The 27,971-nt window shown below is 39.8% G+C and overlaps 1 protein-coding gene across 2 annotated transcripts in view; it reads left to right on the top strand.

Moving 5' to 3' along the window:
* The window catches only part of LOC115259568 (sodium-coupled monocarboxylate transporter 1), a 41,872-nt gene extending 14,415 nt beyond the window's left edge, over positions 1 to 27,457 (top strand). Inside the window, exons 1-3 of one of the 2 annotated variants that reach the window (XM_029860277.2) lie at positions 2,532 to 3,302; positions 25,479 to 25,846; positions 25,924 to 27,457. In XM_029860277.2, coding sequence (XP_029716137.1) covers positions 3,297 to 3,302; positions 25,479 to 25,846; positions 25,924 to 27,376 — 1,827 coding nt within the window. In that variant the 5' untranslated portion in view covers positions 2,532 to 3,296 and the 3' untranslated portion in view covers positions 27,377 to 27,457. Of the gene's footprint in view, positions 1 to 2,531; positions 3,303 to 25,478; positions 25,847 to 25,923 lie in introns of those variants that run through there. The other variant, XM_029860276.2, reaches the window with a different exon arrangement.
* Positions 27,458 to 27,971: the final 514 nt, after the last annotated feature.

Below are 27,971 nucleotides of genomic sequence, written 5' to 3'. Positions count from 1 at the left end.
TTCCTTTGAAAATTTCTAATGGGATTTTCTTTATTATACTTTACAGAATTGTTTTTCCAGAAATTCTTCGAGGATTTCCTAAAAACTTTCAAGACTTTCGAGTATTCTTTCAGTCAATCTATAAATTTTGATAAAGGATTCCTCTAGAAATTCGTCTTCTTATTCTTAATAAATTCCTAAAAGAATTTAATCAAGGGTTCCTCAAGCAATATTACCAGGTATTATTTAATTACTCAAGTTCTTCAGCAGCTTCTTCCAGGAATTCTTCGAGAATTTCCTTGAGATTCTTGCAGATATTTCTCCTGATTTTTTTAAACAATATTTCTACCAAAATTTGACCTTCTGTTTATTCAAAAATTCCTTCAAGAATTCTTTCAGAAGTTTCTTCACGGATTATTTCTGAAAATTCTTCAGGAAGTCCCCCAGAAATATTTCCAGAGACTCAATAGTTGAATGATTTTTCCATTTCATCATCAAATATCAGCAAGGGATTTCAACAGAAATTCACCTACAGCTTTTTCAGAAATTTCAGAGCTAGAGCTTTTTTGTTCCTTTCGACAATGCTTCCAAAGGCTTCTCCAAGAACCCCTTGGAAATTTTTGACAGGGAACTGACGAGGGAACTGAAGAAATTTCTAGATGGGTTTTTGGTACTGCTCCTGCGGATTTCCTGGAGATTCCAAGATTTTTTTTTGTAATATTTCCTGACGAGAATCCTGAAAAAATCTCTGAAGCAATATCTGGAAGAATTCATAGACACATTTTATGAGAAGCTTTTGGTGGAATTCAAGGAAAAAATCCGGAGAAATCCCCGAAGAAATGTCTAAAGGACATACTCTAGGGATTTCTGAGGTAAGTCTCGGAATAAATCGTGAAGGAATACTTGAAATAATTTTTGCTGGAATCCAAGCAGAAACTACAGATAAGGGTATCAGAGGAGTTCTTGAATAACTCCCTGAATACATTTCGGAAGGGATTCTTGCAGTATGTCCTTAAACAAACCCTGGATGATCTGCCGGATATACTTCTGGATGAGTTCATAAAAGAGTTTCTTGCAAATTGTAGAAGTGGACAAAAATCCCTAAAACATTCTGTTAAATAATCGCTAAAGAAATTTTCGGGGAAAACCCAGCAGAAATTTGAAACAAATGTGAAGTAATTCTTGAAGGAATCACTGAAATTTATGTGTAATGAAATTGCATTTTTCGAAGGAATCTCTAAACAAATGCAAGGAAAGCTGTCCTTCTCAAGAAAATAATCCGGAAATTATTTCTGAAAGAATCCCTGAAATAATCTCTGAAGAGATTTCTGAAGCATTCCAAGAAAAAACATCTGAAAAAAATCCCCGAAGAAAAGTTTCAATAAGTCCCGAGAGAATATTCCTAGAGGAATATTTGAGAAACTTCTGAGAAACTCCCTGAAGGAACTTCTAGAACAATATCCTAAAAACTTTTTAGAGGAATTAGTCAAGTAATGTCTGAAAGAAACTCCATAAGGATTCCAGAAAGAAACCTCTCGAGGAGCTTCAATAAAAAAATCAGAAAGCATTCATGTAAAAAAATCTGAATTTCTGAAATATTTGCTGGAAAAGTTTTGGGACGTATACTCGGAGGAACCTCTGAAGAATTTCCTGAAAAAAAATATGATGAATCACTGAAAAAAAAACTGGAAGGGTCGTCTGAAGGATTGGATAGAGGAACTTCTCTGTAATTTGTTAGGAAATTTCTCCGGGAATTGTTTTTTTTTTAAAGAAGGAAGGAAGGAAGAATTTCTGGAGAAATTTCTTACGGATTTCCTGAGAAATTCTTTGGAGGAATTCTTGCTGAAATCATGAAAAGGATTTTAGAATTCTTTCAGAAATTTTTGGATAAATTTCTGATGCTTGTTATGATGTATCATAGTTAGCTTCTTATATTTTATCTTTGGAACTTTCCGAAATGGAAATTTCCTTGACTTTCTTGGCCATATAGTATCGTCGTACCTGCCACTCATGTGAAATTGTCATTGGCAGATCATGCACTCAGTTCTTAACTGTGGAAGCACAGACAAACAGACGTAACTTTTAGAGGGAATTCATCAAAAACTTTTGTCCGGTGTCTTTTTCATGAGTACACTGCCACCTATTGGTTGAACCGCGCGAGACACTGTCGGCCATGATGGATTTCGATTTGACATAGGTCTAACACGCACACTACTACACAAATTGCCTGTACTTTTCGTTTGCATCATTCAGCAATGTGTTTACTGGCGCCTCTGGTGGAAGGATCGCGGAAATCAAATGGAATTTGAATTGATCATTAAATGCATGTGCCAAGCCGTTTTGAAGAGTGTTACGTCTGTTTGTCTGAGGTCTAAGCTCAGGACAAGATTTTATCCTGCAAATCCCCATTTGGTTCGAATTAGTAGCGTCTCCTCCTTGTCAGTCAATGACAAGTGACACATCCGCACTTCCCATCCCTGCAGTGCAGATTGATAAGCTTTCGTTCTGGTCAGCGTTAACTCCCCCATATCGCGACTCTTATCCTCCAGAAGAACAGCTGCCGAGCAGACTGCGCCGAGGTTGACGGGCGCGCCTCCACCTGCCTATATAGCAGTGGGACGCGCTTTTAATTGTTTCAGTTCCTCGCAGAAATTTGTCGCGCGCGTGAATAGTTGCTCGCCGTTCTTCGCGGGTCGCGCTCGTAAACAGTTAGAACGTGAAACGAACGGGGTCCGGTAGCGGTCAGCGAAAGCAACCCTTCGAAATTGCTATCATCCCAACCGAGGGGCGCACGAAGTTCTGATCTCCCGTGTGCATCTCCGCGTTATCGGGATCTCTAAAAACAAAAACGTGCAATATTCTGTGATTTTGGACTGGATTTCCGGTTGTTTGAGAAATCTATTCGCGACGCTGTGCGATCTTCCGCGTGTGTTATCATCAACATCATCATCATCATCGTCATCGCCATCCCAGCTTAGAGCTCAGGCCGATGCTAGGAGTAGGAGCAGGCCCTGCCACACCGAGGCTGCCCAGCTCAGTTATCATCGGCAGGCTGTCCGCTGCTGAAGGGGCTGCCGAGTAGGTAGCTCACGCCCATCTGTTGTAGCTACGAGTAATTCGCACCTCTCCGCGGACGGAGAGGTTTCGAAGTTTGGTTTCGCGCGTTCGATCCCATGTGCATTGAAGCGTCGCGGTGCTTAGCGAAGATAGGCGTCGACGAAGAGTACGAAATTTTGGAAGAAATTGTTTGAAAAGCAGGTGAAGCGGAGGAAGAGCGGTAGAGAAGAGGGAGCAGACTAAACACCGACAACTGTAAAATGCTGGTAATTTGGCTACCGAATTTCGTTTTGTTGATGTTGACAGTTGACATGGTTTTTGTGTGCGTTCTGTGTGTTTTCTGTACCCAACCGTTGCAGCGTAGGTTGGTCAACACCGAAGTGAAGGTTGACCAACCCCATTTGTTTTGTTTGGACTTCGGCCAACTTGAGACCTTACAGAAGCAACTCAAGTCACAGTCACCGTAGTGCTACAAGACTTTGAACACGTGTAGAACCTCTTATCAGTGATGTGTCTCAAATCGTGATCGACTGCTTACAACCAGCAGCTTTTGTCCCGTAATTTGTCCAAGTTGGTGTTGAAAATCGCGCATCACTCGGGCGATTCAGAAGGAAGTGTTCTACTTCGCAAGAAGTGTGTCTCGGTATGATGGAATGCACAATAATCGTACGACGAGTTTCTCAGTGACAACAGTCAGCCGCTTGTGATGGATACATGTTGAGCGGGTGGTGGCCGTTGGAAGAATGTGTAGTGCTTATCACCTCTGACTGGACGGCTCGGCTATTGGCTTCTGTGGAAACCCTGCGAAGCTCAGATGGGGTGCCATTTAAATCGTTCCATTATCGGTGACAATGAACAATACTGAACTGAGCCTTCCGGTGAGGAATTTCCATGTTTTCGCCGAATTTAGCCGGAGGGGGTGGGGGGATAATTGAAATGATGAGCTAATTCCACTTTCATGTCGCCCAAATTACGCCTGATTCTCGGTACCGTGAGTCGAGGCGAAGTTGATGCGCGGGAATGTTCAGTGAGCCTTATGAGGGAACGCATGCTATCACATAGCTCTTTAAACTTTCTGAGTAATCTCGGCATGCAAAGGTCAGACAAATATTGTTTGTCAATTCACAATTGCAGACAATGGGAGAGGTTATTAGGATAGGCTGCAACAAAGACTATGATGACGATACCAATGTGTAACCTAATTTATGTTCTACAAAGTATACCGTCAAACGGGGTTACTTGCAACAGCGGTGTAATTTGCAACACGATGACATGCATTAAATGTGAACTATTTTTTCGTAATAATGAAAGCTAGTGTGCTCCACCATTTCGGTTAACAAAATTATGTGTACCAAAGATCGTTTTGGTGAAAAAATCAGTTTTGTTTTTTTGTTTATTATTCAGCTACACTGTTAAAACGGTTTGCTCATTTTATGGCATAAAAACAAGTATGAAAATCGTGCTTTACCTCTCTCCTATGGTAAGTACGATAAGGCTGATGAGCTTGCTTGCAGTTAGGGTATCTAATAGTAAGCTTAGCTGAACGATTAAAGTTTGATAAACTTATCGACTAAGCAATGTAAAAAATCATAATCATATTCGACAACCACTATGGGGTAACTTGCAACAGTTGAAATAAATAAAACTTTCTATAATATATTGGCATTTCACGATATTTCGGAAAGAAATAATCGAAAAGAATCATGTTAATTACCTGATGTGTTCGTTTTCAAATGTCAACTCAATTTAACAATTTTTTTGCACGTGAATTCCATATCTTGTAACATCATTAACGTTCCTTGATAGAAGTTAAATTCAGTTCATGAACGTTTTAAAACAATCACCAACATCTATTCTGAACCTAGAAGCAGTATTTTTTTCAGTAGAATGCCCAAACTGACGGCTTTAAACTTTGTAAATAGTTGAATGGGTGTTTAAATCATGTTATTTTAGCTGGAATAGCCAAACACCACTTCATACTAAAAATTACCTGAAGATGACTCACTTTACCTTTCTAATAAATTACATTAAGCATTGTTGACATTTTGTAGCTAGTACTGGGTCATGAGATCCATAAATATTTTATATTTGAGGGACGTGAGACCTGCTGAGAAATGATATACTCTCACTTATAATAACTACCAACCCTTTAATGAAAAATCATATTTGAGGGGGTTAGAATCAAAGGGGTGTAAGTGACAAAAAACGGGGCCCCTCATTTCAATTGGTTAGTGTACATCTTTTCAAAGCATTTTTCATGCATTACATCAAAAGCTTATAATATGACCAAGAACTAGAATGTTGGTGCAGTTTAATGGTAGCTAACTTAGCTTCATGCCATGTGTTGCAAGTTACCCCACAGATGGGGTAACTTGCAACAAGCATGTATTTTACACCTCCTGTTTAGGTGGCTACGTATTTTGGTAAATGAAGTTCTGCATAGTATTGTACTCGTGGTAATTAGTGTACACGGTGCTTTACAGTATGTTTGAAATGTTTGGATTTTCAATGATATTGCTTCAGAGTCGAAAAGTGTTGCAAGTTACCCCATTTGACGGTATGTAATGTCCCCATATATGAATAATGTGCAAAAACTGGCGATTTCAACCAAACTCTTTCCTTTTTAGAATACCACGTAATTTTTAAACCTCAAAGAGCGCAAACATTGTTACAATACTCACGTAGTTTGAACTTAGCGTGAACCTTAGCTAAACTGCCTGCCTACATTTAATCAAGTAGGGTAAATTGTCAATTGTTGCACACCTTACAAACCCGCCAATTGTTTTACACCACACAAGAAGAGCATGGAGTGTGCAACAATTGGCGAGTTTTTAAGGTGTGCAGTAATTGCGATTTACCCTAATTAGAATTTAATGAGGTGGGCCAAAACAAAGGTGGTTCATAAATAAAGTCAGGTGATTCAAAATTGTAACTAGAGATCCTCCAGGATTTTGATACTTCTCTTATTTATTACAAACATTTTAAGTTCCGCTAGCTTCCTTTCGACTGAAAACATTTCGCTCTACGTAATGCCCACTGGAATAATCCTTGTTTTATAACAAAATCGTTGTTTTTTTTTTGCTCAATTGTGTACCCAGTCCCTAAGAGGGGTTCAAAATACCAAACATACCTTAAAGATCTTTATCTATGTCTAGATACCTATATAGAGTAGAGCCACGTTTCAAAAGAAGAATGGATTGATAGAAGTCCCAAGTAACAATTCAGAGCCATTAATAAACAAATGTTTTACAAAAGCGCCTATAGTTGAACAACAATATGTGTTGATTTAAGTGGCGAATAAGCATTTGAAACAGTGAAAACTACTCTTTTGATCGTCATATAGTTAGTAATTGAATTACAAATTGAACAAAAGTTTAAGGAGATCTCCTCGAGTTGTTTAAAATGTATTGTAATGTATTATATGCCACTATTCCACATATGATTCACAGTTGAACAAATACCTTAAACGTAGTTTAACAAATTTTGCTGAATCAGTTTATTAAACTGCTGATTAGTAATGTAAAAGTATCACTTAATTGTCATTGTTTGCCATGTTTACAATTATTTACATGGTTGCTGATTAGAAGCCTAACAAGAGCATTCGTGGCTGTTCAGGATTGATCATCACACAAGGTCCTTGTAGCAGAAAAAAAAATATATTACACTTTTTAACGTTGTTTCAATCTTGCTCGGGCTCAGTATCCTCTTAATGTTTGGAGATTTGTACTTCGGTGACAGATTTTTCGTTCTGGCATTATTAATTGACAAAAACTATACGCAGTTCATTTGTTTGGATGTTCAAAATTAATAATGTTTGATTCGCTGCAAATTTAGTAAACAACACCGTTGGCTACATAACAGATTACACAGCTACTGTAAAACTCCAGTGGCGCTGCTGATGAATGAGCGTTATGGTTATGATTGGTCAAACATTGATCAGCTTGTTGAATAATGATACTTAAGCGATTTTTATGCAACGCCCGAACGAAAATGTATTCGGCTCAATCATCAAATACTGCTTCAAATCTACCAATACATGTAATCCAGATTGGAGAAGAGTAGATGCAAACGGCAATGAAGCAGTAGGTCCCGAGTTCGAGTCTTGTCATTTTTATGATTTGTTTCATAAAAAATAATTGAAATGCATTTCTGGAGGTAATGCAAACATTTATCAATCAAAATATGAAAAATGTAAAAAAATATATATATTTTTGCTAATTTAAGGACAAACGTCTTGAAATCCCGCTTGAACAATGCATCAGAACTTCAGACGCACAAATCTCAACAAGCAAGCTTCAAACATCAGTGCATTTTATTATTCTGTTGTAATTAGCTTAAAATAAGATCAGGTGCGCTGGTTTAGTTTAGGAAGAGATTTGTGCGTCAGAAATCGTGAGTAGGTGCCAAAGTCGGCCATTGTGGCAGCCATTTTGGGATTCTAACAAGTATTTCCTTAATGCTACAGTCATATTTAAGAAACGTTTATGAAGCATTTTTGCGACATTTGTACCATCACATCCTTAAATATAATCGCCATGTTTTGATTGTACTGCGGTGGAATAATTGTCGTAGAAAGTTTGTTAGTATAACTTTGACTGCTAGTGCGATATTATCATTTCTATCACCTTTATTAGACGGTTACACAAAAAAGAATGTATTAACAAGATTTTTAGCCCTAGGCTAGTTCATCTCGGGACCCACGCATTACTTCTCTTCCGAAGGAAGAACTCACATTTTTTTTGCGAGTTGGGTTTTCAGCTCAGTGTTCTATGGGTACTAAGCTGTGAGCACCACAGTAATTAACTAAGAGCTTTTACGAAAAGTACCCGAACCGACCGGGAATCGATCCCGTCACCCCCAGCAATACTTTTTTCCAGTGAGCAAAAGCATGAGCAAGCACTTACAGTCAGGTTTTTTTTACGCGTTTTTTTTACGCGGATTTCATTTACGAGGTTTTTTTACGCGGATTTTTGAAATAACGCGGTTTTTTTTACGCGGATTTTTGAATTAACGCGGTTTTTTACGCGGATTTTTGAATTAACGCGGTTTATTTTTACGCGGATTTTTGAATTAACGCGGTTTTCATTTACGTGGATTTTTAACCCTAAAAGGGATACCTGGGGTCCATTGGACCCCAGGCGCCTTTCAGAGCTCGTCTTTGATGGAACACACCCAGCGAGGTGACGAAACTGAGGCCATAAAGGTATCCCTTTTAGGGTTAATTTTTCCAAGCATTATTATAGAGTTTTTCTACATATTTCTGTAGTGGTGCTTAACAGCACTAAAAAGGTAGAATATGTTGCAGAGTAATTTTCCGGATATCCAAGGACATCCAAACTGTTCTTGAGTGTAGATCCTAAAGCCTACGTCTGTAACGATAACTTCTTGCATTATACAAAGCAACGATTTGTAATCTGTTAAGCCCAGTAAGTCTTTTGAAAGTTCAATAGACAGTTTCAGATCAGTCGGGATATCCTAGGTCATCCAAACTATTCTGGAGTTTAGATCCTAAAGTCTACGGGTGCAGCGGTAGCATCTTGCATCATACAAATCAACGATTTGTAATCTATTATGCTCAGTAAGTCTTTTGAAAGTTCAATAGACAGTTGCAAATCAGTCGAGATATCCTAGGTCATCCAAACTATTCTGGAGTTAAGATCCTAAAGTCTACGGGTGTACCGGTAACTTCATTCATAATACAAAGCTACGACTTGTAATCTTTCATGACTTACTGAACATCTCAAAGTTTAATAGACAGCATCAGATCTGTTGAGATGTTCAAGGACATCCCAACCGTTCTTGAGATTACATAAACTTTTTTCATTGTACAAATCTACGATTTGTAATCTATTATGTCCAGAGATTATTATTATATCTATTGTTGTATCTATCTATCAGATAATTATGTCTATTATGTCCATTTATGGCTGTTCAATTGGCTGATTTGGAATATTTTAAAACTATTTTGGAATAATTATTGATTTAAACAGATTTAGGTCGTCTTTGTTTTGTTCTATTAGTCTTCACCCAAGGAAGGTTTATGAGGCAAAAAACATAGAAAAAATGGGAGTTTTTGGAAATCAATTTTCCATACATTTTGACCGGGGACTTGGTCTTGGCTAGAAAAATGAAACGTCAAAAAACGCAGTAGGCAAGACAAAGTTTGCCGGGTACAGCTAGTTATGTATAGTTACTATTTTTAGCTTGAGAAACTACTGTCATAGCCATTCATAGACTTTAAAAACTGAGTTCCAGAACACTTAGGATGCTTTGTGACCTTTAACTATCAACCCTCGAGCAATCGCGCTGTTGTATTTTGTACAACACGTTGATATAATATCGCTTTCCGTGTTCAGCATTAGCGTGGTGCTGACGGTGGTGGGCAACCGCACGAGTTACGGAAGGTTAAGTGAACATGATTTACCGCCTGTACTTCGACACTTCTGCGACAACTGTGAGATGGAGCGAGCCTTAACAACGAATTAGTTTAAACCAGTGTTGCAAAACTTCATCTCATTCATTTGAACATTAACCAACAAATCTTTTCAAACATTTTTCCTTCTATTCATGTTCAAAACGATTTCACTCATCCAGAGCACCTATCAGATGAGAAGCGAATTCTTGTCAATTGAATACATTATCACTCGAATGAGTAGCTGGGGTGGAGCGGACCTGGTGTGGTGGTTATAACACTTGACTATCACGCCGAGGACCTGGGATCGAATCCCACTCCCGACATACTCACATAATGTGGGTTCTTCCTTCGGAAGGGAAGTAAAACGTGGGTCCCGAGATGAACTAGCCTAGGGTTAAAAATCTCGATAATACAAACAAAAAAAATGAGTAACTGGGCACGAAACACGAGAAAACCCTGCAAAATTCCGCCAGACTGAAAAAATATCCGAATGTCGGGTCAAAGTTGAGTCATTTTTTATCGAATGTTGAGCCACTGTTGGACCAACATCGACCAAGTATTGGATCCATGTTGGGTTTGGTGGCCAAAATAAAAATAGGTGAATGATAGGTTGATGTCGGGTTGACGTCATCAATGATGGTAAAAGCTTTAAACCTTTAAACAATAACTTGGCAGTTTGTGTAACTTGCAGACATTTTGAGTGACAGGCAAAAATCTTTAAAAGTTGTCTTAAAATAGTTCGTTGAGTTTATTTTTTAATATAAAATCAAAAAGGAAATTATTGAGTTAAAAGTTATAAAACATGGTTTTCATTTACGCGGATTTTTGAATTAACGCGGTTTTCATTTACGCGGATTTTTGAATTAACGCGGTTTATTTTTACGCGGTTTTTTTTACGCGGTATATATCCGCTGCGTAAAAAAACTGACTGTACTTTTTTTATTACACAATCTGAAAGTATACCAGCTAGACAATACACATTCCAAATTTCAGCCTATTGTAGCGTGCACTCTCCATAGGGACAATGCAAAGCTCGAAACTTTGAACGCGATTATCTCGAAAGGGTGTTTTTAAAAAGTACCGTTACGGTGATCACGATATCTTAAAAACTACTAAACAGTAACTGCTTGCTGGGTTCTTCTGTGCGTTCCTTCTGTGATTCTCAATAAGTTTCTGCTGAAATCCCTCCAGGAATTCTTCTAAGATTCATTCAGAAAATCTTTCCGGGATCTATCCAGTAACTTCTTTTAGTACTTTTTTTTTGTTTTTATTTATGTGTATTTTGACTTAGAGCTAATTCAACACTTTCTTTTAGTATTCATCCAGGAGCTCATTCACTGGTTCCTTCCATAGATCCTTCAATGATTCCTCTACCCAAGTAACCCAAGTAGCTGTATATAGAGCATTAATTTCACTTTATAGTGTATTTTATAGTATGCGATATAAAGTTGTTTTGGCTTATAGGTACCATAAAAGTTGGTTTAAAGTCGAACGTGGCGCTAAGGCTATCATTGTTGATAGCAAGCATTACTGTGGTGATTGCTAAAGCATATAAAATGCTTGTGCCATATAGCTAATGCAATGAAACAGTATGGAACGCATACTTAAGGCATCATGTCAACAAAAGAAAAAAAAATATTTGTTTCATTTTTCTGTCTGTTTTTATTTTCTTATACCTGTTCTGAGACTCTCACTCTGATGTTTTTTTATTCTATTTCGGGAATTGAACTTAGACTCCTGAAACCATATATGGTTTTCTTTTGAGATTACAGCAGCAGTTCCTTTGAGGATTGCTCTAGGAATTTCACACGGAATTTTACGCGGGATTTCTCTAGAAGTTCCTTCCGGAATTCTTCCAGAGAAATTCCTCGAGAGAAGTTCTTTCTTCGATCACTTTTGGAATTATTTCCAGACTTCCTCCAGAAACTCTAGAAAGTTCTTCTAGAACTCATGTAGATCCTACAGGAATTTCTTCGGGAGGACAGTTTGGAATTCTCTGAAATGTTCTTAATGGAAATCCTCCATGAGTTTAGTTAAAAATTCCTCCAAGTGATTTCTACTAGGATTCCTAATAGAATAACATATGGAATTCTTCCATGCGTTCTATATACTTAAAATTCTTCAAGAGTTCCTTGAGAAAATCTTTCAATATTTTCCTAAGGAATTTCTTTATTAATTTCTATTTGGGTTTCTTCCATAATAGTTCTCCCTTGGATTCAGGGTTGGAAAATGTCAAAAAAGTCATTCGATTTTTTGGCATTTGCACTGCCTCTAGTTAGAAATATTTGATGACGTTATTGTAGCATAACTAACCAGCATTATTGAAGGTTTGTGATTGCGGATGAAAATTTTCATTAGGAGTGGTTGAACTGGAAAATATCATGACATTTTTTCCATGACATTTCACAATCCTGCTGGGATTTCATTTCTCCAGGAATCTCTGAAAGAACCTCTGGAAGCGTCTCTGGAGGAATCTCGGAAGAGCTCATGGAGAATTCCCAGATGAGACCTCTTTAAAAGTCTTTGGAAACCCAAAGAGAACTTCTAAAGGAATTGAGCATGAGCATGAGCATGAGATGACCGTACAATTCGTAGTTGCTACTCCGTTACTGATCAGAACAGTCAACATTGCACAGGGAACCAAATGGATGGGGCCTGGGTGTAGCTTTCCATCCTCAATGTGCAATTTTGAAGGTTCAAAACTTTAAATTGTCAGTACCGGCGCCGGCCACGTCCTTACGGTCATCGGGGAAGGGAAGGAATGTTGGTGTGACATCCGTTGCTACTAGAGACCGTGTGTACCTCCGCATCCCCACGGTTGTCACAGGAAGGAAGTTTGTTAGTGGGAAGGGAAGGGATAGAAAGTTACACAGATTTGGATTCACATTGGTAAGTGATGTGAGCTATGCAACCCTTGATATGATTTAGTCTTCCGCCAGCCGGCTGTCGGAAGAATACAATAATTTTATTGTATGTTTGTGTATTAAATTTAATTATATACCGGGTATGAATAATTTTTAAACCACGCTTATGACGGATCAATTCGTAATAACGCACGTTTTATCTTATCGTTTCTCAGTCAGAAAATAAACTGTATGCAATTCCGTTTAGTGTTACTGCCAATGCTGAAAAACCGAAACCCGCTCCGTAGCTTTACGAGAAAACTGGACAACTAAACAAATAAAATCGTTGCACTTGAGTTTCACCTATGTTTTTGTATTACTTTTTTTTCGCGTTCCCGTGTTATAAGGTTGCGGATAATAAAACCGTTGTACTTATTTATTTTCCGCGAATGTTCGCAACGCGTAATATAAGTTGAAGGTGTGATGAACAAAAATACATTATCGTAAATGTTCGAAAAAGAAACCGAAATTATGGAACTCGGCACGAATAAATCGACGCGGAAAACGTGGTCTACTTGTCACTGTATCGTACGGTAATCTTGACCTTTCTAAAGAAAGGGATACTTCGCCGTTTTGATCGCTGATTGCCTGCTTGTAAATCTGAAATAGAAAAAAGTATTAAATTGTGATACGTTCTCCACTGTTATACATATTTTAGCATATTAGCAGTGAAAAATAAAGAGAATAAAAAAATAATTACTTAAATGTAAAAAAGTACACCAAATCTTGATCCTGGAATGTTCCTGCCTTTAAATAAACCGGGCTGGAAAATAGCAAGATCAAAACTTGAAATCGTAGATCTTACACCGTAACGCACCATTCCAAGGTGATCTACCCACGTTACGGGTTAACCCAAAGAGAACTTCTAAAGGAATTCCTAATAAACCCAGAAGAAACTCATTGATGAATCCTAGAAGTAACTCCTAGAGGATTTCTAGAATAAGTTTTTGGAGAACCCAGGAAGACATGAGAAATCTTGGAAGGAATTCCTGAACAAACCCCGGAACTGCTGGTGGCCCAGGCAACACACATGGTTACAAAAAAGTCACGGCAGCGCATGTAAGAATTGCACAGATTTTCCTGAGTATCCTGAGCATCCTGAGTATAGAAAAGATGGGAGTTTTTCAGCTTTCAGTTACGGAAAAGGCGTTGATACTTCCAAATATTTGCCAACGTTTCGATCCTTGGGTTCGGATCTTCCTCAGGGGTTGAACTTAATGTTCCTAAGATGTTAGTTTCACCGGAATGTCCCTAAATGTTGCATTAGAAATTCCCCTAGGAGTTCCAAAGATATATCTCTAAGAGTTCCATTATTTTCTTGTGGAGTTCCACAAATTGCTTCTCTAGGAGATCTACTGTGAATTCTTCTGAGAGTTCCGACGAAAAATTTCCCTAGAAGATCCACCGTAAATTTCCTCAGGACTTCCACCGATCAATTATCTAAAAGTTTCATTGGGGATTCCTCTTGCTAGCAGCACCACCGGGAATACCTCTAAAAGTTTAGAACCATAGGATTAAAAAAAAAATGTTTTCATTCGTGAAAAAATAACTATAGGAGCTACACCGAGTATTTCTCTTGCAGTTCGACTGGAAATCTCGGCAAGAGTTTCACTGAGAATTCCTGTGGAGTTCCACTGGATATTACGCAGGAGTTCCGCTAGGCATTCCTGTAGGAGTTTCAATCGGCATTTTTCTAGAAGTACTACCGAGAATTCGTCTCAAACTTCCACCGGAAACTCCCTTAAAAGTTCATGCAAAATTTCTCTAGAGTTTCAACGATAATTTCTCTTGGAGTCTCAACGGAAATTGAGGGGTGTAAGTGACTATTTTATCGATTTTGAGCTGAGCATATAAAAAAATTATTCAGATTTCAAGCTTTTATGAACTTTTTTAAGATTATTTTTACGATGATTAGAAAAATTACAGTAAATCGCAGAAAATAGGGTAAATTTTGAAGCTCCATACAATTTCTATGGGATGAAAAATTGGTGAAAAACTTCAAACCTCATTTACTCAAAAGTGTGGGTTTTTGTTACACCCGTTTTTGCTTCTAACCCCCTCGTATCGCTGGATATTCTTCAAGGAATTGTACTCAAATGTCTCTAAGAATTCCACTGGAATTTTTTGGGAGCTCCACCGGAATATCCCGTAGGTGTCCCTCATTGCATATTTGTAGGAGCTCCAAAAATCACTCCAAAATCTGAGCAATGCCACCCCCTTTTACGGTAGAATCCGACTAAACTATCGGCGATTCCAAAAATAGGCGACATCCCGTCGGGTCACGCTTCCGCGCGCGAGTGCGGTCGAGCACTCAATTTTCCCGTCAATCCTGGAAGTCAGAAACCAGACGGGGATCTATCAATGGCGGCACGAGATGCATTTAATGACCCCGGTGGTCGGTTGCTTGATGCAGTAGCAGCGTGTTGATTCAACTAGGTATGCAGGCTGGCAAGTTAGTGTAGTAGAGATCACCACTCTCTCGGTCGGGTCGGACCCAATTTGAATGACATTTGTCAGTTTTGTTGCGTCAGCCAACCGCCGGCCGCGCCGGCCAGCGTAAAAATTATGCCAAGTAGGCAGATTGTGTCTCCATTCATTGAAGTTTTCGCTTGAAATGGGCTGGCGTCGCTGGCGTAGGTTAGAGAGCAGTTTAATGGCGTGCAAGCTAATCGTTCTGCTTAGAAAGCAGTAAGCACTAGCTTACGCTTACAATCTTGAGGAGCAATTTGTGACGAAGCGTTTAAACGATTGATAAAAATAGAGTAATAGAAGCGTGATGTGAAATAGGAATAAGTTTCTTCATGACGTCACTTTGAACTTAACAGTAATTTACACTAGAACATGGTCTGAGCACAGAGAACAGACATCCAAGCTAGAACATTTTTCCAAAAAAAGCTGTGTAAGAATTCAAATTAAAATACGTTGGAACACTACCGCCACCACTCGGCGAATTGCCACTTGCATAATCAAACATGTCGCCATGTTTGTTTTCCGGCTCCCACAGAACTGTCAAATTTTATCAAAACAAACTCGTGTGAGAAATTTTGAAGCGGATCGGACCGCGGTGATTTTACGTAAGATGCGGAAGTTGGCCACTTGCCAAGTGATACTCCTCGTCGTCGCCAAGGATTTTCCTCATCCCGCACAGATCGGGCGATCCGTGTCAAAGAGTGAACAATTTCTAGTACATAATTGTGTTCGCATGCGGAAAGTTTTCGTTGCTATGGTGCAGGAGGAGCATTTGCCATACACGGATCAGATTAACAGCAAAGAAAGGTAAGTGAACAAAACATTCAATAAAAATGCTCGGCAGCTTATTATGGGTTGTTTTAATTACAGACGAGACCACTTCCTGGTGTAAGAACACGATTTATTGCTGCACTTCAAATGGACATTGTGGTGTTATGCCAAAAACTCGCGCTTTTGCCTGATTTCGTTTTGGATGGAGAGGATGACATGGATGACGTGCATGATGTATACATTCCGGAATGGGACGACGCACCTTCACCAAACACACCGGAACTGTGTTTTACGATATACTGCATGCTGGCGAAGGTCAGTGATCGGCGGAAGCGATGACAAAGCCTGTGAAACAGCAAAACGGAAGAAGCCATGTTTGAAGTGACGGGGCACGCCGACTCAGTGATTGCATGTGAGTTCAGCTAGGACGGGCTGTATGTGGTCACCGGAGATATGACCGGACAGAATCAGGTCTTCAAAATAGAAGGTGCGGGATTTCCCCGGGTGCTGGATGAAATGGCATTTCGGAGCACATGTCTTCATGGCCGGATCGGACATCGAGGCGATTTATGTGTGGAAAATAAGTTCCGGTGAGAAGTGTTTAGTGGCGAGACTTCTTTACGACGAAAAGGGGATTGCGGACGGGTATGAAAACGGTGCATTTAAAATACATATGGTACCTCAAAACCAATGGACCGATGCTTGCATGTTCCGCAACATCAACACCAGGGCTTGAGGTTTCCAATATACTTTCCATTGAGATATGCTGATTTTGAGTTGCTTCGATCCATTCCCAAAAGTCATCGTCATCCTCTATAAAATCAATGTTATCCATGTCGTCTGTATCGTTTTCATTCGTGCTGTTGAGGTCAATCACGACCGATTCTTCCGTGGAATGTTCATCCAATGACACATCTACATGCAGCGCTGGGTTGCAGCAAGGAATCTGTCCAATTCGAAGCCTATTTTAAAGTAAATTTTATTATATTTCATACTTTTATGTTTTGTATATTATATTGAGCTTACCCACTGCCAGATCTCCCAGGAATACGAAAAGCCGCTGGAGGGAAATGGTCGGAACACATCTTTTTCATTACACATGCTCGAGCTCCGTGCAGGGAAAAATCATTGCTCAGCTCGACCGAATCACAGCGACACACCCACTGCAAACACCTACAATTTGTTTCCACAATAATTATGAATTTTAGATTGCCAACATTGCGTTTACAAATACTTACAATTTATCATCCCTGGGAAAATTGTAAAACGATTTTCCGGGAGTTACACCTTGTCTATTTAAGCACCAGTAATATTCGCACTTGCGCCCCATGTTGGCATGTTCGGTAGAGTAAACAATGTTTTGCTGAGTTTGCTTTTTGACGTTTAGGCAGTCGTAGCAAGATGGCTGACAATCGTGCTGGCGATGCTAGCGCCACCATATTGCCACTTGTGTTGCCATTTGAAAAGGCCGTTAAATTCCTTACACAACTTTGGAATTGGACTTGGACGTCTGTTCTCTGTGGTCTGAGTTTACGCCGGCATAAGCCTCTGGGCATGTCTCTGCCGTGATATATACTGCTGGGTTCCAGCCCAACGCTTGCTTGCAGACTTCTTTCAGCCTGACTCAGAGTTTTTACATGGCATATAACACAAACTTACATGATATATCATGTAAGTAAACCATCATAACTGGAAGTTTACATGACTAAAATAAAGTTTACATGTCGTGTAATCCTCATATCTTTATCTGTGGGGGATTCCTTCATTGACTCCTCTCGAGATTTTCTAGCGATTTATTTCGGGAATCCTTCCATACTACTTTCAAGATTCTTTCAATGATCATTCCAGGATTTTGCTGGGTTTTCTCTCATGATCCGTCCCGGGCTTTCTGCCGGTTTTTCTTATTCATGGTTTTTTTTTCCCACGATTCCTACAGAATCCCCATTCGGGATTCCTTCAGAAATTCTTGCCGGAATTTCTTGATTGTTGCCTCCCGGCGGGAGCTTATCATTGATTTATCTCAGCTTTACTTTAGGAATTCCTCCAGAAATTTATTAGAGGATTCATCAAGGATTCCTTTAGAGATTCCTTAGAGACTTCTTCCGGAATTCGTTTCGGCATTTCATCTGCCGGATGAAATTTAGGCATTCCAATGGACAATCTAGCCAAATTGTGTAAGGGGTCACTTTACAAGTATTTTTCTCGTGGTCCCTTCATTAACTCTTTCCGGGTTTCCTTTAGGAACTCGGGCGCGGTATTTCGCCCGAGATTGTTTTATGATTGCTTCTGAGATCCTTTCAGGGATTTCTCCCGGAATTCTTCCAGAGATTCTTGCAGGGACTCTTCCAGTATGTTCAATGGGACTCCTTATACAATGCTTCAAGAAATTACTTCAATATTTATTGCACTAGCGATTTCTGCCAGGCTTCCTTCAGCGATTCTTTCACAATTTTTCCATGCTTATCTCCCGGAAATCCTTCCAGGATTCGTGGGTTCTTTCCAGAATTGTTACTGAAATTACAACAATGATTGCCATTCATTGTTTCGTCCCAATTTATTGATTCTTCCATGGTTTCCTTTCTCTTGAGACTTTTTCAGAGATTCCTTCAATTGTTTCCCCTGCATGCTTAGAAGGATTTTTCTGGGGTTCATTCATTGATTTATTCCTGGACTCCTTAAGGGGTTCTCCCGGAGTTCCTTCCGACATTCTTTAGTATTTCTTCCGTGATTCAATTAGAGATTTCTTAGTGGTTTTCCCTGGATTTTTTTCAGGGATTCCTTCAGCATTTACTCTGCGATTCCATCATAAATTCTTCCCGGACTTCCTTTTGGGATTTCACCCAAGATTTCTTCACGGTTTAGCCCCCGATAGTGTTCTATGCAATACTTCTGAAATTCTTTTAATATTTTTTGCCAAGAATCCATGGCATTCGCAGATTCCTCTCAAGATTTGTTCCTAACTTTCTTCGGGAATTTCTCCAATGAGTCTTTCCGGGATTCCTTCAGAATTCTCTAAGGATTTTTGCTTGCGATTCTTTCAGGGATAGCTCCAGGCTTCTTCCATGGATTGATTACCACTGAAGCAATTTGGGGTCATGATCGACGATAAGCTGAAATTCGAAAGCCATGTAGAATATGCCTGCAAGGGCGATAATTGCATTGTTAAAGATAATGTCAAATAGTTCGGCAATAGTCTCGAGTAAGCGTAAGTTGCTCACGACAGTATACTGCAGTAATGGTCTCCATACTACGGTATGGCGCCGCTGCTTAGTCAGCGCATACCGCACGGTTTCCAAGGATGCGGCATGTGTGCTAGCGGGCATGATGCCCGGGGATAACTCTATGATTTTTTTTTACAGATTCTATAAGGAATTCATTCAGATATTCCTAAGAATTTCTACAGGATTTCCTTTAAACATTTTCTCCAGGTATTCCCACAGGAATTCCATCAAAAATATGTTCACAGCTCCTCCCCAAACAATTTTAATCGAGGATTCATTTCTTTCCTAAAAAAATCTCAATATTTTTTTTTAGCAATTTCATTAAGGGTTTCCGGTGAAGTTTCTGCACGAAATCCTGCGGAAATTCCTCCTGGGATTTCTTCAAGCATATCCCTAAAAATTCTTCAGATATTCATGTATTCATTCGAGAGTACTTTCTGAGATTTATACAAGGATTCTTTCAGAAATTCCTGGTCGAATTACTTCGGACAATCCCTCGAAGGTTCCTTCAATAATATCTCCAAGAACTTGTTCACAATTTTAGAGTTTTTTTTTCAGGAATATAAGCAATTCAAAGTTCTTCCATTGAGTTTTTCAGAAATTCCTCTAAAAGTTTGTCAAAGCATCCTAAAGTGATTCGTTCGTAAATTTTTCCAAATGTTCCATAGAGAATTCCTTGAGAAATTCCTTCGGGGATTCCTACAGAAATTCCTACAATGATTATATTTAGAAATTGCCTATAGATTCCTGCAGAAATTGCTTCAGATATTTCATCAGAGATTTTTTTCCGGAATTTCTTCCAAAAGTTTTGCAAAACATACTGGAAGAATTCTTGAAACAATCTCTGCCGGAATTTCTAAAGAAATCCCTGCAGAATTGTCTGGTGATACTTTAGAAAAGGTTCTAGAAGAAATCATTGGAAATTTTCTGGAAAAAAAAATCCTGAAACAAATAATGGATTAATCTCTGGAGGATTTGCTGGATGAATTCCTGGGACACTACCTGAACAATTTCTTGAGATATCTAGGGTAATTTTCCAATTGTTTCACGGCTAAAAACTCGCCTATTGTTGCACACTCTATGTTATTCTTATGAGGTGTGCAACAGTTGGCGAATTTTTAGTTGTGCATCAGTTGGAAATTTACCTTACTTAGAAAAAAATTGTGAAAAATTTCTGAAGGAACTCTGGAAGTAAATCCAACGAAAACTCACTTGGGAACTTTTTGGAGGAAATCTAGAAAAATCCGTAGAGGAATTTATGAAGGAATCTTTCAAAAATGTCTACAGAAATCCCAGCAAAAGTTTCGAAAATCCTTCAACAAATTTCTGAGGGTTGCCTGGAGGGTTTCTTCGGAAGAACTCCTACAGATACCTCTGGAGAAATTCCTAGAATAATTTCTTATACACTGAAACCTCTTTTTATGCACATGGCTGGGACTGCATACATTAAAAATGTGCATAAATTAAAAAGGCATAAAAAGAGGGAAATTTATGCATAAATTAAGTTTGGGCTTTAATTAGAGAATCTAGTTCGCGAGAACAGGTCTTGCTCCTGTGCAGTTGAGGTGGGGCTAAGGGGGTTTGCAGAATGTTCCCAGAGAGCCCAAAAAGGGGGTTCCAAGGGGATTCAGGGGCGTTTTAAGGGGTTGTTTCGAGGGACTTGACGAGCCTTTTAAGGGCGTTCTCTCAAGATTTTTTGGTATTTTCATGGGGTTACGGGGGATTCTGGGGTATTTTAATAATATTAAGTGGGTTTCAGGGCGTTCCAAGGTGCTTCAGGAGCTTTTAAAGGGCGTTGCAAGAGGTTTGAGGGGTGTTCTAATATTCTAATGCACAATATTGATTCTGAGTAGCTTTCCCTCTTTTTATGCAGGGCATAAAAAAGGTGCATAAATTAAAAGTGCATAAAAATAACATGCATAGAGAACCACAGAAGAAATTAAAAAAACTTTTTTTTTGAAAGAATCTTTAAAAGAATACTTGGCAGAACTGGAGAACCCTCTACAGATAATCATAGACGAATTTTTTGAAAAATGCCTACGAAAAGTTCTTCGGAGAATTTCCTGAACCATCATTGGAAAAAAAATCTAAATAAACCCTACGCAATCTTCGGTGGAACACCTGGAGAAACTTTCACATGAATTCCTTGGGAGTTTTCTCGAGAAGTTTCTTAATAAATACCTGAGTGAATCCCTAAATATACACAGTATCATCCAGAAAGCAATCTTCCATAAGAAATTTCAACAAAGATTTCTGGACTCTGGAAAAAAAATATGATTTTCTAAAATATCCCAAGAGAAACTGTTTAAAGTATTTCCGAATCTCTTTGAAAGAAATTGCTCCTTTTGAAGAAATGTTTCGATTCTTCATGGGAAAATTCCAACAGAATTTCTTAAAGAATTTCTTGAAGAAGAAGGGGATTTTTTTTATTATCGTACGGGTTTGGGCCGGCTCATGGAGAACAAAAAAAAAAAAATGAGAAAAATTCAGGGTCGCCTATTTTCCCGGAAAAGTCAGGTGGAAATTTTTGGTTTTCCCTTGACACTACTTACTTTGAAAAATCATAACTCAAGAATGAAGCATCGTAGAAACAAAGTTTTTTTTTAGAAAATGAAAGCAAATTTTCTCAGAAATAAAAAAAAAATGAACTGGAAAAAGTTTCCCACAAAATTTTCCAAGGTTGAGAAAATTTATAAAGAAATGCCGGAAAAACTATGCCCGAACTCATGGAAAATTTTCGAAAAAAATATTTTTGAGAAGGTTATTTTATAAGCTTTAAACGCTAAAATTTTTGGAATGCACTTAATGTTCGTTTTCGAGTTATGGCCAATTTTGTTCAAAAATGTCCAAATGTGCCATAAAAGCCTTTTCTTTGAAAAATCATTCCTCAAGAACGAAGCATCGTAGAAACAAAGTTTTTAATGAAAACGGAAGCAAATTTTCTCAGAAATTCAAAAAAATATGAAGTGGAAAAAGTTTTCCACAAAATTTTCCACCGTTGAGCAAGGATGGAAATCTAGTGATCATGATAAAATCCCGAATGTGTCGCGGTTGAAGCACATCGCGCGATCATAGCAACAACGATAGAACGTTGTCGTCAAGCATTATAACAAACCACGCTCCGCGAAAATTGAATCGCGAGGCATGTGCGGCCATGATGCAATCGTTATCATGACGTCGAAATGATAAATACCGAAAATCATTCACTTTTTGCGCATTCTTGTTGCTCTAATACCAAGATATGCCAATGAATGTATTGTTTTTCATCATCAATTCTGTTTATTGATCCATAAGAGGTTTAAATCCAGGTTTAAATCGTGATGAATAATATTTATCGCGACTTGTAACATGATCTGATAACGTGTGATCCCATGATAAAGCGTGCATCAGATACTTTGATTGCCTATGATCCCATGATACAAGCACGGGGTGAGGGTGTCGGCATCATGCTACTGCAAGAGCAAAGGCAATCTTGGATTGTTCGTATCCTGTATCATTTGTCACTAGAAGTGATTTTCTTCCATCCTTGCCGTTGAGGAAATTCATAAAGAAAAGCCGGAAAACTTTGCCCGAACTCGCGGAAAATTTTCGAAAAAAATATTTTTGAGAGGTAATTTCATAAGCTTTGATCGCTGAAATTTTTGGAATGCACTTAATTTTCGTACCTGAGTTATGGCAAATTTTGTGAAAAATGACCATATAATATAGGCTTACATGGTCATTTTCACAAAATTGCCCATAACTTAGTAACGAAAAAAAAGTACATTCCAAAAAGGTAAGCTTATTAAATTACCTTCTCAAAAATATTTTTTTCGAAAATTTTCCGCGAGTTCGGGCATATTTTTTCCGGCTTTTCTTTATGAATTTTCTCAACGGTGCAAAATTTTGTGGAAAACTTTTTCCACTTCATATTTTTTTTTGAATTTCTGAGAAAATTTGCTTCCGTTTTCATTAAAAACTTTGTTTCTACGATGCATCTTTCTAGAGGAATGATTTTTCAAAGAGAATGCTTTTATGGCACATTTGGACATTTTTCAACAAAATTTGCCATAACTCGAAAACGAAAAAAAGTGCATTCCAAAAATTTCAGCGATTAAGGCCCTTAATAACCTACTCAAAAATATTTTTTCGAAAATTTTCCGTGAGTTTGGGCACAGTTTTTCTGGCTTTTCTTCACGAATTTTCTCCACTGTGGAAAATTTTGTGGGAAACTTTTTCCAGTTCATATTTTTTTTGGATTCCTGAGAAAATTTGCATTCATTTTGTAAAAAAACCTTTGTTTCTACGATGCTTCGTTCTTGAGTTATGATTTTTCAAAGTAAGTAGTGTCAGGGGAAAACAAAAATTTTCCACTTGAGTTTTCCGGGAAAATAGACGACCCTGAATTTTTCTCAATTTTTTTTGTTCATATATCCATGAGACTTGCCTGTGGAAAAAGTTTCATGAAAATCTGAGACCCTTCGGCCCAATTTGTACGATATTAAAAAAAAAATGCCCAGAAATATTCATGAAGTAATCCCACAGCAAAACTACTGGAGGAAATTGATAACAAATTTATTTGAAGATTCAAATTATGAGCAATCTTGGGGGTGGTAACGGGTTGAGGCGAGTTCAAGTTGCAAGGTGAGGAAGTCTAAGGGTATCCAAAAACTCCCTTAAGTATCGATCATTTGGAACTAAAAGCATAAGCAGTGTTTTTCTTTTATTTCTTTATTAACAAGTTTTTCAACCCGGGGCTAGTGCATTTCGGGACCCACACTTTACTTTCCTTAAAAAGGGAGAACTCACATGTTGTGGGTTTGTCGGTAATGGTATCAGACCCTAGGTCCTGGGCGTGATATTTAGTCACGAGATCTAACCATCACACCAGGTTCACTCCACATAACTATTGATTATTTGAATCACTATGAACCAAATTAATGCTTTCACAGCCTCATGCAGCTATGATCGATAAAGTAGTAAGTTCAATAACTGTTTAGGATCTCCAAGAACACCTTTGGGTATAGGTCATCGAATCTACAGGCGTAACTAGTGATCTCTCACGATATCACGAATGAAATTTGTATGCACCCCCTGAAGTCTACTGAAAGGGCTTGAAACGCTTTGAAAACCCACATAACCCCTTGAGACTACCCCATAAACTCCCTTAAACTCTATCGATGCCCCTGAATTCCACTGAAATACATTGAAGACCATTTGCAACCTCCCTTAAACTCTGATGAAGGCCCCTGGAACTCTCTGAAACGTATTGAATGAAATGTCTTTAAACTCTTCTGGAATCCCTCTGAAGCTCTTCTTAAAATTCTGAGACTCGCTGGAAACCCCCAGAATTGCTCTGAAACCCACCGGAACCTCCTGAAACGAGTTGAAAGGCCTGTTTCACGTTTCGAAGCTACAATTGCAGGGGTCTTTTTTCCGTTTGCTGCCGTCTTCGCTACTTGTTTCGATTGGTGGTCTTTAATATATCAACGCAAAAAGATATCTGTGAAAGTTTTTTACCTCTCATTTGTTTATAATATAAAGACATTGACTCGCATCTGTATAATTTTCAAGGCTGGCGCCGAGACTAGCTAATGTTGACACCAGTCCACAATCTTAGGGATCAGGGCTTACCTTACATGCCTGGTAGCTATGAGTTCTCTACTGGGATTTCCTCCAAAAACAAAACTATAATTGCTAGACACAAGTATCAATCTACATTGGGGCGTTATTGAAAAAAAGAGACAAGTAAAAAATCGTTGAAATACGTAGACCATGGTTTCCCGAACTGTGGGTCGCGACCCCCCAGGGGGGTCGCCGGCCTTCAATCAGGGGGTCGCGAGGGATAGTAAAAAATTTTACTGTAACAGACAATAAATGAGGGAATTTCTATGGGGGGTCGCGAGAACTACGTCTGCTGGCAAAAGGGGGTCGCGCGACCTGAAAGTTTGGGAACCTATGACGTAGACTGTAGTCCTCAACAAATGAACGGATGGACGTTAGGCGTTGTCCATTCAATTTGTTAGCATCAATTTGAGAAACAACTGCACACCCAAGATGAGCTAAATAAAGGGCAAACGTGTCGCAGGATTATTACCAGAAGTTATCACATTTAATCAAAACAGCCGGCTTGACCATGCGCCTCATTTGTGTGTGGTTTCATCGACCGACGACGGCTGGAACAGACAAAACAACGCACATGGCAAAACAAAGCGCGTTGCGCTCACCTAGCACTGAGACGTCACGGTGAATGCTAGCTAGAGCCGTACAACACGTTGTTGACTGGAGCCGCGACAAATTACTGCGCTAACTATGGGAACCGCGTGGCGAGGGGCTATCGGTTATCTGGAATCCATAAAGAAAAGTGTATAGTTTAAACCGTGCAAATTATTAAGTTGAACTTGTGCAACGGTGTCACTTTGAAGGGTCACCGTATTTCCGGCGATCATTGATCGAATGAGTTCGAAAACATAATTTAGAACGGTTGAACTTGGGCTATCATCCACCTTCTTACGAATTACGAATGTTCTAAATAACCTTCTAGACAGTGTTTGCACTGAGTTGGGATTTGACGGCCGTGGTATAGTTTTTACGAAATCTGGTCAACTTGTTTGCTTCTCGAATGTGTGGTCAACTAATGATCGTTGAACAAAGCATTGAATGATCTCTATTTTTTTCTTGCAGCAACGGCAGCTGGAGGAGCCGACCACCGTGAGCAACCTATGGAACTACCTGGCGTTTGTGGTGTTCGTAGTGGTGTCCGCTCTAATACCGATCCGCAAGCGATTATGCAGCCGCAGGGTCAAAACAAAGGAGGACTATGTCTTCGGCGCCGGTCACATTTCGATGCTAGCGATGATGCTGTCGATTGCTCGGGGTACCCTCGGAGTTATCTCGGTACTCGGTTACCCGAGCGAGTTCTTCTACCGGGGGACGGCCATGTGGGAAACACTGTACGGAATGATGACCGCCTATCCGATCGTATGCTTCGTGTTCATTCCGGTGTACTTCGACCTGGGAATCACTTCGGTGTATCAGTATCTGGAGTTGAGGTAAGACGGATGGGTGTATATGGATTCTAGGACATTTAAAGTAATTGCATTTTCTACTTATTTATTCCATTTTCCAGATTCAACAGCCGTCTGGTGCGTTGCCTCGCCTCCGGGACGTACATCCTCCGTACACTTCTCAGTCTAGGGGTCACCATCTACACCCCAACGGTAGCCTTGAACACCATCATCGGAGTGCCGTACTGGGCATCGCTCCTCTGTATCACCTGCATCAGTATATTCTTCAATGCGCTTGGAGGCATGAAGGCAGCCGTGGCCGCCGACGTCATCCAGAGTCTCAGCATGACGGCCATGCTGGTCGGAATCGTTATCTATTGTTGCGTCAAGAGCGGCGGAGTGGACCAGGTAGTTGCAATCGGAGCCCAGGCAGGACGCATGAACTTCTTCAACTTTGCAGCCGACCTGCACCTCCGGGTGACGACCACTTCGGCTTGGCTTGGCGAATTGTTCATGTCGCTTAGTTTGTTGGGATGCCAACAGAACTTCGTTCAGCGATACCTCAGCATGCCGACTCTGCGCAAAATCCGACAGACCATGCTCGTCAATATTCCTCTGGTAGCGGTACTGTTTTCGCTTCCTTGGCTCGTGGGAATGGGAATCTTTGCTTTATATCACACTTGCGATCCTCTTAAAGCCGGCAACATCGAAAAAATGGATCAAATTCTACCCTACTTCATAATGGACTACTTTTCCAAAGTTCCAGGGGTATGGGGACTCTTCGTTGGAACGCTCTTCAACGGGGCTCTCACTCTAAACATCTCGAACATCAATTCCCTCGCAACGGTCACCTGGGAAGATTTTCTCTCACTTCTTCCAGGTTTCCGGAAAAAGGCCGACAGCTATCAACTGACAGTGATCAAACTTGTTGGCACCATCTATGCCATCCTCATTCTTGGCGTAGGATTTCTCGTCGGACTTCTCTCCGGAGTCATCGAATCTTCAGTTCTTGTCCTATCGGCAACCTCGGGACCTCTTCTAGGTGTCTTCATTCTCGCAATGTTCGTGCCATTTGCCAACTGGAAAGGAGCAGCTCTCGGGATGCTGGTTTCCCATGGTGTGACCGTGTGGATCGTTACCGGTCGTATGATGTACGTAGAAGTGTACGATTCGCTGCTATCGACCTCGATCGAAGGCTGCGTCAGTGATGCCCCGTTTCTAACCAACAGTACCTCGTACATCGTAGTGGACCAGATGAGTAGGATAATGCCCATGGCCGTCCAAGGTGACTCGTTCCTATACCGGATCTACTCCGTGTCGTACATGTACTACGGAGTGTTCGGAACCATCCTGACGGTAGCCGTGGGTTTAGTGTTTAGTTTAGCCACGTGGAGCAGTGTCGATGCGTACAATACGAAGATGTTGCATCCGGCAGTGCGGTGGCTTCATGAACGATCGCCTTTCGGGGGCAAACGGTTCGGGTCATTCGACGTGAACAAGGGTGATAAACTGCCGCCAGCAGCTAAGGTAGTGGTCGTGAGTAATCTGACGGTTAAGGACTCCGGGAAGAGTTGATGCTGTGATTGAAGGGCAAGTTTACTAGTTAGCAATGTAAGTTTGTAAATAGCAATATAATTTTATAGCACATTCATGTTACTTAAAGAGGTTTTTATTTGTCAATATCCGAAAATTTTTACAGTCAAATCTTTAGATCGTTACAGCTTTTTTTCTTCTAAATTTTCAACAGAGACCTGAACAGGAAGTTCCGTCTTCTACAACAAAAGCCAGGACTACTCTCTTCTCAACTCACTAAACATATTCCCATGGTTGCCAAACATTACGTCTCTCTGGACTCACACAAAAAGGTATTGCTTCAGAGAAGGGCCATCGCACCTTCAAGGGTAGCTGTGTAACCTGCAGCAACAAACATCGATGACTCGCTTTGAGGAGTCCACCAAGGTAGCATGCTGGGGTTTAGCCAGTTTCCCGAGTAGTCCTCACCACTCCATTTGTCCTCGGGAGGTGGGCAGGGTAAACCTCACGCCCGCGCCCAACTGTTTTGCAAGCATTAAGAACTGATGCCTACGTGCAACCCGATCTTACCTGCTGAAGGCAAGGGTATCACTACCCTTCAGCCCTATCAGCCCAAGCAACACACATGTCATATAAC

The sequence above is a fragment of the Aedes albopictus genome, chromosome 1, assembly GCF_035046485.1.
Source record: "Aedes albopictus strain Foshan chromosome 1, AalbF5, whole genome shotgun sequence".
NCBI lineage: Eukaryota > Metazoa > Arthropoda > Insecta > Diptera > Culicidae > Aedes > Aedes albopictus.
This window is presented reverse-complemented; position numbering and strand designations above follow the sequence as displayed.